This window comes from Vulpes lagopus, chromosome 21 (assembly GCF_018345385.1).
Source record: "Vulpes lagopus strain Blue_001 chromosome 21, ASM1834538v1, whole genome shotgun sequence".
Classification (NCBI taxonomy): domain Eukaryota; kingdom Metazoa; phylum Chordata; class Mammalia; order Carnivora; family Canidae; genus Vulpes; species Vulpes lagopus.
This window is the reverse complement of record NC_054844.1, coordinates 25,635,011-25,646,163: the sequence shown is the minus strand read 5'-3', so window position 1 is coordinate 25,646,163 and position 11,153 is coordinate 25,635,011. Positions and strand designations below refer to the sequence as shown.

General features: G+C 38.6%; 1 protein-coding gene across 9 annotated transcripts in view; it reads right to left on the bottom strand.

The window, feature by feature from the left end:
• Nucleotides 1-344: 344 nt before the first annotated feature.
• The window catches only part of PPFIBP1 (PPFIA binding protein 1), a 167,287-nt gene continuing 156,478 nt past the window's right edge, over nucleotides 345-11,153 (bottom strand). For all 9 annotated transcript variants that reach the window (XM_041736506.1, XM_041736509.1, XM_041736508.1 and 6 more), the window contains 9 exons: nucleotides 10,764-10,914; nucleotides 9,988-10,099; nucleotides 9,816-9,904; nucleotides 6,728-6,850; nucleotides 6,053-6,178; nucleotides 4,911-5,099; nucleotides 3,420-3,599; nucleotides 2,623-2,688; nucleotides 345-2,155 (listed from right to left, as the gene is read on the bottom strand). In XM_041736506.1, coding sequence (XP_041592440.1) covers nucleotides 2,069-2,155; nucleotides 2,623-2,688; nucleotides 3,420-3,599; nucleotides 4,911-5,099; nucleotides 6,053-6,178; nucleotides 6,728-6,850; nucleotides 9,816-9,904; nucleotides 9,988-10,099; nucleotides 10,764-10,914 — 1,123 coding nt within the window. In that variant the 3' untranslated portion in view covers nucleotides 345-2,068. The remainder of the gene's footprint in view (nucleotides 2,156-2,622; nucleotides 2,689-3,419; nucleotides 3,600-4,910; nucleotides 5,100-6,052; nucleotides 6,179-6,727; nucleotides 6,851-9,815; nucleotides 9,905-9,987; nucleotides 10,100-10,763; nucleotides 10,915-11,153) is intronic.

The following is an 11,153-nucleotide window of genomic DNA, read 5'->3' as shown; positions in this document are numbered from 1 at the left end:
CTGCTTTTCAAATTTTACTACAATTAAAAATAGTATTTAGGGCTTTAAAGAACCATCTACAACTAACATTCAACTTTGCTGGTGAGTCATTTCCCTTCGCCTTTCTAATAATTCCTCCTCTGCCTTTGATTCCTTACCCCCAGCCCAGCTGCCTGTTTCCTTTCATAGAGAAATTCCTCAAAGTCCTCATATTTCTACCTGTTGATATGTGCTGGAACCCTCCCCCTCATACATTTAGGAGAGTCTGCAAACTATATAGCATTTGTATCACTGTTCTATATTCCAGGAATAAAGCCTCCTGGGGATTCTGAACGAGAAAAGTAACAGACAATAAAAACATGAGACAATTATCAATTGACTTTATTTCTTTTCATACAGTAATACCAGCAGTGTACAATGTTTTGTAAATAAAATATATATCATCAAAAAAATTTTAACTTTATCACATACCATCAGTTATGTTACACTGCCCTGAATAAAGAATATTTGGCATCTATAACAGTCTCCTGGTATTTTTTAACCAGGTTTGAATAAGAAACTTTTTCAAATAGTGACATATGTTCACATTAAAACAAAACACTAATATTTAAGAGTCCAATACAGTCACCAAACGATGAATGGAAGGGAGCAAAAGATTATTAGCATCAAGTCATTTTAGTTACAAATAAACTGTAATTTAGTATTACAGGCCCTTTGTTGAAAAGCTTGGTAACCTGTTAATAGCTTGTAAGATCATACCAGTGACATTCAAATATGATTTATAAGCAAGTCTACTGGCATATATCAAACTGCCCACCCCATGCCAGTTTTGGAAAACCTGTCTTTACAAAGTTGGCTATCAGGAGAAGTGATGTGGTGAATAAAAAATAGGGTATTTTTTCTAATACCCCTAAAAAAATGATAAACACGGTAAGTTTTCTGCCACAGCTACTTCCTTTATAAATGCTATTTGGGCCCTGTGCTATAGAAAAACATGAACTACATGTTCTCATCACAATATAGCCATTATGAAACTCATTTTGCAGCCTCAGCGTTACTGAACTCTGAGACAAACTTTTCAAATATCCAGCTTCTTAAAAAAAGAATCCCATTCACTGATAGCCTGAGACATGTAGAATTAATAACATTAGGTATATTGTTAGTATTTTGATGTAATGATATATTTAGCAAAAAGGAAAATAAGCAGCTTAATACTGTAAAGGTTTTTGTTTTTGTTTCTTCAGGAATCATTTCTACAAATTTGGGGGGAACTTCTGAATCCATTCGAGTTAATAGTATTTTAAGCGTCCCTGGAGTTCTTCCTTTTGAGGTGAAAGGATCCAAGGTGAAGGTTAAAACTTTTAAACTCTTCAACGGTTTTGTGATGTGTCATCAAAGAAGGAGTATTTCAGTTGGGATGATTGATATTAATATCCTTTTTAATATCATTAAAATTCAATTGTGGAGAAGGACGATCATCCCGACTTTTCGGAGAACCAGTTAGTGTATGGCAATTTTGAGCACTCTTTTTGCTTTTCACTGTCTTCCTTATGTCACAAAATAAAAGTTCTATATTCTATGTACTAAATATATACACATATTTAGAAAAATATATAAAATAGGACAATAAGAGGCAAGTGGAGATGTGGCTGGCATTTAGTGGGCACACTGAATGCTTGAAGAAATTCCACATACTGATTTTGAAAGCATGTAATATCTCATTTTGATGGCTGCAGTGCTGTCACACGAACATGACAAAATCATCCTGCTTCCCAAATCCTGCATATTGTGAATGTGAATGGAAACACTATGGTAAAACAGTCATATTAAATGCAACACTTTAAATATAATATATCACAGATTTTTACATTAAATAGAGGAAAGACAATTATACTCTCATTCACCAGTGTCTCATTTTTCATGGCATCTTCAGAATAGGCACACACTCCCTGCTTTCCATTTCCACTTCTGAGAAGGTGGGATGATAAACAATATACAATCTGCAGCTTGTTATATATTCTGTGAGTGTTTGAGAAATCAAATGGAGAATAGGTGAGGGAGGCTCCTAATGCTCATCCAAGTGCTGTGGTTAAACATTGGAGTCTTCATCTGTAATGCTGGCACTGGGGGAACGGGCAGCGAAATCTCTAAACATGTCATCCTCCTTCAGCATGTGCTGGAAAACAAGGAGATGGGGGTCACACACCCTGGGAGCCAGGAGCTCAGATCTACATATCCTCCACTGAACATGCAGCCCTTTGGGGTTATTTTTAAACATCTTTTATTTTTTAAAAGATTTGAGAGGGAGAGGGAGCACGAGCACGTGCACGCATGCACAGAGGGAGGGGGAGAAGCAGACTCCCTGCTGAGCAAGGAGTGGGAATGTGGGGCTCCATCCCAGGACCTTGAGATCATGACCTGAGCCAACGGCAGAGGCTTAACCAGCTGAGCCACCCAGGCACCCCCTAGACATCTTTTTTATCTTATTTGATGATTATTTTTAAAGACTGTATTTTTAGGGCATCTCTATGCCCAACATATGGCTTGAACTCACAACCCCAGGATGAAGAGTCACATGCTCTGTGGACTGAGACAGCTAGGCGCCCTTTAGAGTAACATTTTGACTTCATCTTACAGACTTACTGTGAGATTGTTGATGCCTTCAGAGAATGCTCCTATCTGTCTCACTGTCCCTTCTGAATCTTCCATCTGCAAAGAATATACCATCCCATGACCTATGCGTTTGAATGCTCTTAAAGAAAGTATAGCAAAATGAGCAAAAGTCTAAGGAGAAATAATGAAAAGTGCTACTGAATGGGATAGGCAAGACCGAACACTTCTGACGATACCTCCTTTCTTTACAGCAACTAGATGTTAAAAACAAGATGGAACAACACTTTACTGACTTTACTGGCACATCTAACCTAATGCTCTGATGCTGACAATGACATTAAAAGATTGACGATAGAGGGCAAATTTCAAATCCATGACTTCGTACTGAAACGACTACATGAGCTGTGTATTTCCAACTGGATTTGATACACAGATTTCCTTGATACAGAGACAGAATAACACAGGTGAACAGCCAGGCTTTGAAGCTGGCCTGGCAAGTTGGAACCCCACCCAGTTCTTCTAGCAGCTCTTCTATCTTGGGTAAGTTACTTAACCTTGCCAGGCCTCAGTTTCCTTCTCTTTAAAAGGAGGATAACAATGCTCTGTATGTTTTAGGGTCACCGTGAAAGTTGACCTATGTTAAGTGGTGAGGATAGTGCACTTATGAGTAACAACTTATGGAAGTTGTTGACTATTATTTTATTATTATCTTTATTTTCAGGTATTTGAGGAAAAACTGATTAGTAGACACAGTGCACAACGCTTCCATTTAGCATTTCTTTGCTGGAGGAACTTTAAATAAAATACATATACATTATTGCATTTACCTGCTCTAACCGGTCCAAATCATCTTCATCATACAGGCGCATGTCCAAGCCAGGTTTAAATCCTTTCTTAGATGTACTTCCTGATGCCTGTCCCAATTCCATTGGACAAACATATTCTTCCCCATCTTCCTGTTTCTTCTTTCTCAGATTCCCAAAATTGCTAAAGGTAAGTTTCTTTGGCTTTAAAAGAAAAGCAAACATCCAGGGATTCAATAAAATTCATATGACAGAGGACTGATCACATGCATAATTTAATTATTCCATCTACAGAGAAAAGCAATTGGATAATTAAATTGGTGTGACAAAAATGAAAGCATCCTGGGTGTGTGATTGATAAACAATCCTTATTATGCATCTCGGAGGATTAAGCTTGTTTCTCCTTATTCACACCAATTAGCTGGTAGTCACTGTGATAAGCAAAAAAAAAAAAAAAAAAAGAAAAATGCCAAGAGCATTAGTTTTGATTAAACAGGACTTAAGGCAATGAGATTTCTCAGGGATGGGTCCAATCTTATAAGATTTTTCCATCTAAGATCAGTAAAAGAAAATGGTCCTATGTTTTCTTTTTGAGTAAAGCTATGATTATCCTGTATGCCTGCTATGCTTCCATAACAGAACTGGTGGCTGCTAAAAGAATCCTCACTCGTTTGAGAGAGAACTCCCAGTGAGACTTGGGAGAGAGACTCCATCTTAGTCACTGAATACTCCCTGAGACTCTCTGTTAAGCGGATGGTGATCAGGCGATGCTGAGAATTTAAATAGAAGCTATCAGAAGTTTCAAATCTGAAACTTCCTTTAAGGGAGAAAGGGAGCCCAAGAAAAAATGTTGGGCAGGTAGAGGGGATAAAAAAAAATTAAAAATCAAAAAAATAAATGTTTATGTATATATGCATATAAAGAACTTGGTAACATTTGTGGAGGAGCTGGTAAACCCTATCTCCACATTAAGTTGGCTGAGATAACAGACTCAGAAGAGTTCACAGAGAAATGATTTAAAAGAAGAAAAAAGTAATGTAAATTTGGTATGACCCATGAATCTGGGTAAATCTGGAAATAGCCATTCTTTGCTGGTTTACCTCGAATCTTTTCTTAAGTATTTTTTTCTAACTTGCCAGACTGGTTAATTGTAAGCCAGACAAGTTGAATCTGTATGAGAAGAAATCCTCCTCTTACACTAGATTTATCTATAGAACAACTGCAATCAGCATTTGAGCCCAAGTCGTGGACTCTGCATTAGCAATATATCGACTGCATGCCAACATCGTACTCTTCATTACTGTTAACTCTAATAACATAAGTGACTTGAACAAAGACTCCCCCAGAAAGAAACTTTCAAAAATGCATTTTCTTAATTACTCTTAAAGATGCACAGACCATTAACCCATCCATAAGACTTAATAAACCCCAGAAAAAGGGACAGTCAGGTCAAAACCAAGCCCTAGTTTTAGTTTTTGCTTTACCAATTATTAGAAGACACAAGTTTGAACCAACCTTCACTTTGGCAGTGGCTGTTAGAAGTACATAATCTGGTAACTCCATGGCATCACGCTTTTGGTGCTGGGCCTCGGCACCAATCAGAAGGTTGAAATGAGTAGCCAAATGTCTTCGCAAGAGGGTCTTACTTGGTGGGATGTTCAATAACTGAGCCATTGTTTCCACATTAAAACGAGGTTCCAGAACCTATACAAAATTAAAATTACTTAAGGCACCATATATCATACATGTCTGCATTGTGCTTTATAATTTGCAAAGCTCCTTCATTTAGTCATCACCAATGACCCAAGAGCCCAGTGAGACAGAGCACGGACTTCGATCTTTTTTTTTTTTTTTTTTTTTTTAAAGATTTTATTTATTCATGTGAGATACAGAAAGAGAGAAGAAGAGACACAGGCAGAAGGAGAAGCAGGCTCCATGCAGGGAGCCCAATGTGGGACTCAATCCCAGGACTCCAGGGTCAGGCCCTGGGCCGAAGGCAGGTGCTCAACCGCTGAGCCACCCAGGAATCCCCGACTTCGATCTTTAAGCTATACATATTTTGTCGAAGCTAGTGAGAAGTAGAGCCGTTCCTGACATCCACACACTACAAAGTTACGGCCTGTGGCTCTCTGAAGTGGTGCCTTCAGGATCGCCTTGACAAGCCAATTTCTTACAAGACATGAGTGTGCAGAAATATAATCTGTGTGTTGCCGGTGTCTCAAAACATGATCATAAGAGAGCCAGTGGCCAGATGCAACACAACATAAAAGACAATAAATGAAAATGGGTTTAAATCTGCTGCAGCCTCGTATGACACAAATGAAAAAACACGGCAAGTAAAGACTCACTAGAAACAGTATAGGAGGATTCAGTTAGAGGAAAGTAAGATTGTGACAAGCAGACTGATAATACCTTATTCATTAGACTAATAGAAACTAAATGGTAAGAAGTCAGTTTTTATTTTTATTTATTTATAAGATTTTATTTCTTTATTCATGAGAGACAGAGAGAGAGACAGAGAGAGAGAGGCAGAAACACAGGCAGAGGGAGATGCAGGCCCCATGCAAGGAGCCTGATGTGGTACTCAATCCCGGGACTCCGGGATCGTGCCCTAAGCCACCAGGTGTCCAGAAGTCAAAAATAAAATGCAGTTTTACCATGAGCCCACCGTGGACGCCACTGCCTCTGAGATTGGGGGCATATTCTGCTAAGTCCACGGAGCGCAGCCACTCCATCACCCGGTGGTTGGTCCACTGCTGAACTTCAGATGGCGTGATGCTCTTCTGTGAGAACAAAAAACCAACGAAAGCTTCAGTCAGGGACAACGGGATTCCAAGTGTTAAAACTGCAGGTAATAAAAAGTCTGCTTACAGAGCACAGTTACTCGACATCTCGCTAAGTGTTTACAGAGAGGGGAACAGGTGTTTACTGATCTGAATTTTGTTTTAAGGCATCTATGTCACCATTCCAAGCTTTTTTAAGCACTTGAGGAAACCAAGCCTTTATAGTGACATTTAACTCTGTGGCTCAAAGAGGCAGGAAAATAAAATCCACCTAAGAAAAGGAGGAAGGGAAATTCAAAAACAACCTTTGGCTTTAGTTACACAGGTGGAATCATCATGGGGGGGGGAATGGGAGAAATATGGGAATGTAAAGCCCAAGAAGGTACGAGGCTGGATTTGAGGCTCTGAGGAACTAGAAGCTTTCCCTGTGGACCCCACAAAGAAATGAATGTTTTACACACACACACACACACACACACACACACACACACACACACAGTCACATGCACGGGAAGGGCCTGCTATGTCAATCTCAACTACAGGCGCTACCTCGTCAGACGGCCGCCTCCGCAGACAGTTCGGTTCAAAGTCATTGATCCTTAGGACTTGGATAGCTCTTTTGATACTGAGATGGTGGAGCACGCTCACGACCTTCAAAGACAGTAAATCATCCTGCCAAAAAAAAAAAAAAAAGAACAAAAAGAGGAGCTCACTGAGCTGGCCCAGAACAGAAGGACCTTTTTCAGGGAAATTTCACAAAGCACAAATAAAAGTAGAGCAGTCCCTCTACCAACAGACCTCTAGCACTTGTGTTTTCAAACTTTTATTTGGTAATAGAACCCTTTTTCCTGTTACAAACAAAATCCTCTCCAGGGCCCCAATATATTTTTTTAAAAAAACAAAATTAATGTTGTACCAACAGAAGCCAACTTTTACTTGTTTCTTCTCTTCTAGACATTTTGAGATAGGATCATGGGACCCCACAGCTCTGAAAACACAGTTTGAAAAGCACACTGCAAAATTGATCCTCTTTGATTTGAGGAGATAAAGCAGAAAGCTAAGAGCATGTGATGTTCACTGATGATCACAGCTGGGTTTTCTGAGCTAAGGCACATCACCATTTTGGGGAAAACCAGAAGAGTATCTCTGTTATACTGTTCCCCAACCTCTAGAAATCTCTAGTTGTAGATTATTATGCTTTATCTAGCAGACACTGTGAACAATTTTGGGGAAATTGTGTCGATCAATAAAAAAGTTTTGGTGGGAATTAAAGAGAAGAGAAATGAAAAAGTTAGAAGTAACAACATGTATCACCATCAATTCCTTCAAGGTGTAATTTCTCCAGTCTGTGGTTATTGGGAACATTTCAAACATACCAAACACACCAAAACAAATTATTTCAGAAGGTTATTTGGAGGGCAGTGCCAAGATAAGCACCAGTCTATTTCCAAACACACCCAGCAAATAAAATAAAAAAACATCCATTTTAGACACACCTTATTGATAACACATTTCTGGAGGGTGGGGGGAGGTTAATCTGTTACAGAAACAGTTTTTAAATAAAAATATTAGACAATCAGCTTAAATTCTTAAAGCTACTGAGCAAAATTAATTCCTGAATTTTTTCTGGATCCATTTCTTAAAGGCAGTGCCTTGTGATAAGACACTTAATATATCTTAATCTAAGATTGAGACACCCATCCAAACATTTCCACATGAGCTATTTTCAACTAATTAAACTCTATCACATTTTTTTAAATCTAAATACATAATGATTGCAATGTCTTGCAAATTATTTTATCTTAAGAGATTTTAAAAGTAGGGGCTATTTTCTTTTAAATCAGAAGACACCTTTTTTAGATTTTAAAAAATCTTTTAAGTAATTTTAGATTTACCAGAGTTGCCCAAAATAGAACAGAGTCCCATATACCCTGCACTCAGCTTCCTCTCACATTAACATCTTATATAACCGTGATATAGTCATCAAAACTAAGGAATTAATATAGACAATAGAAAATGATAATTAAGCTACAGACAACTCAAATTTCACCAGTTTTTCCACTAAATCCTTTCTCTGTTCCAGGATCCAACTCAAGATACCACATCCAAACGGATTTTTTGTGACTTAGAACTTCTGGGGTCAACTTTTCTAAGATAATTTATTCCTTTGTAGCCACAAAAGTAATACGCAAATTTTCTTGTGATTTTTAAGCCTCAATCTGCTCACATTCCTGCAGAACCATACCTACACCTAGACAGGAAGGCAAGTATTTACTGAATTTCTTCCAGGCTGAGCTATAGGGTAGGAATCTGGACACATCCTAAGTTCAAATGCCCTGTGACTCTTGACTGCTAGATCTAGATGCAGAAATTTGGTACAGTTACCCAGTTTCTCAATTCTTTCATTCCCTCATTTGAAAACTGAGGACAACAAGAGTACTAACTCAAGGCTTGCTGAGACTTGAGTACTAATAAGAGTATGGAGCTTGAAAAAGGTGTCTGGCATACAGTAAATGTGCAATGTGTCACATGTTGGTGTTATTACAGGCAGGTTTACATTATGTGCCCACCAACATACGAACTTTGGTTCAATGATAGAAAAAAAAATCCCATGAGATGAACCCCAAATTTATTTGACATTTATAAATTAGCTGTTTGAAATTTTCAACTTATTTAAAGAAGATACTTATGGTAGCTGGCTCCAGAGCCTCTGTCACAGAAGTTCGTTTAAATAAAAGCATCTAATGTCATAGGACACTAACAGTGCTATGGAATCTAGAACAAGTTCTCCTGGCATCCATCTCTCCCCACTCTTATCAAGTCCTTCTAACTCCTGGATGGAAGGATAAAAATATGAAAGCAGGGCAGCCTGGGTGGCTCAGCAGTTTGGCACGGCCTTCAGCCCAGGGCCTGATCCTGGAGACCTGGGATCGAGTCCCATGTCGGGCTCCCTGCATGGAGCCTGCTTCTCTCTCTGCCTGTATCTCTGCCTCTCTCTATCTCTCATGAATAAATACATAAAATCTTTTAAAAAAATATGAAAGCATAATAAAGGAATCAGAGGGTCTACCTCACCCTACTTCTTCACCCTCATGACTTCTGCCCTAGTGGAATGGGGCTGAAGTGAGAAAGGAAGCAGGTTTCAGGTAACATTCTTGAAAGTGGAAGGGAGGAGACAGGACAGGTCTCTGGATGTCAGATCAAGGATGGTCTCCTCTGAGCAGTCACTGCATATAGGAATGTGTAACTCAAACTTCCAGGGCTTCAAAACCCTACATTCTATTTTTTTAAGCATCTTTAGGAGATATAATTCACATACCAGAAAATTTTTTCATTCAAAGTTTGCACTTTAGTGTCCACATTGTTGAGTATATATAAAACCAACTTCCTGGACAGCTTAGATTAGATTAGGTTTCACATAGCTTAAATCAGGGTTTCAAATCTCTCAGTGGTACTGCAATCATCAAATCCTCCAATTTTAGCTTAACAGAAAATATGCCTGCTCTTCTCAAATTAAGGCAACACCTTTAAACTCTGGTGGAATCATTGTGAAAACAATCTATTTTGCTCACTATTTCTCTTTCTCAGAGAAAAACAATTTTGCTCCCCCCCCAAATCCCAGGAGTGAATCACTTACAATAGTCATATAATGGAGCATTCGACCATCTACCCGTCCTTCGTCAAACTGGGTCTTGTACTGAGGGAGACCAATATCATCCAACCATCCTAAAGGAGAGAAATCAGTATTGTTAGTAAGCCACAGAACACCTGTAATGAATGAACAAATAAGTGAATCTAAAACCTCTTACTAGTGACCCAGTTGAAATCCAGCTTTCCATGGTTGGTTTCTTCTTCAGATCCCAGGGCTTGCAGTGCCAGCTGGAGTTTCTTTCGATGAAGTGAATGCTTAATTCCAAGTTCCTGAAATAATAAACAGAAACACTGGCTTTACAATTCTGTCAATATGAGCTGGATGCCACTGGCAAAGATACAAAATCCCCCCAAAAGGTTGCTAGTGTTAAAGACTCAACAATCATATTAAATCAACATATCAGCTCAGGCTAGTAAAATGTTGCTGAACAAAAGGCCCCTAGAAAGCCAACACTACTGCAAATTAGTTTCATGCTATGCTCCATTCCCTAGTAGGCTCCTTCCTTTGCAAAATGTACAAAAATTTAAATAATTAGGATGAAATGTTAAATTATTAGAGCTAAAATGTCGGGCTCTTCTCTTATTTTTCCTTTTTGCAAAGTAAAGTTAAATTGCATACATTACATTGAGAAGTTGGGCCAAGGCTGAAGCCACACAATGATTTTGAGAAATATGAGCTTAAGGTTTTTTATGTCTATACAATTATTTCTCATTAAAACGTCCAGTGGCTTAATGTTTTATAAGGAATATTAAGACCAGGTCCTTCTTGTTAAGTCCATGAGATAAAAAAAAAAAAAATGCGAAGCAGAAAACACAAAGTTTTTCAAGAGTATTTACTGGCTCCACCCACTACCCTTCTGGAATATAAAACAATCCTACGTTCATATTCTCTTTCTCAGAATCCATTGTTTAAACAAAACAGAGAAGCAGTCACCTTCTCTAGATCTTGCTGAGAAGCCTGCAGAAGTGTTTGGCCAGATGCAATCCAGTGCTTGCCAGAATTCAGGTAGGATCCCAAGCCCTGTTCCACAAGCCAATTACAAACCTGCTCCTTGGTCCATTTGGCAAATGGCATATCCAAGTCACTATAAGAAAACAATTTCATGAAAAATAATTCAAACCCAACCCTATGGCTTATCAAGGTTGAACAACTGTATACTGAATTGATATGGAAATTACCTGGTAATAACCATTTGACCATGGAAAGCTTACTTTTCAGTACATATTTGGAGGAGGAAGTGGCACTTGATTGAAAAGTTACCTTATAAGACCACAGCTTGCATTTCAAATGGAACCACAAAAGACTCAATGTGACTGAGCCAGA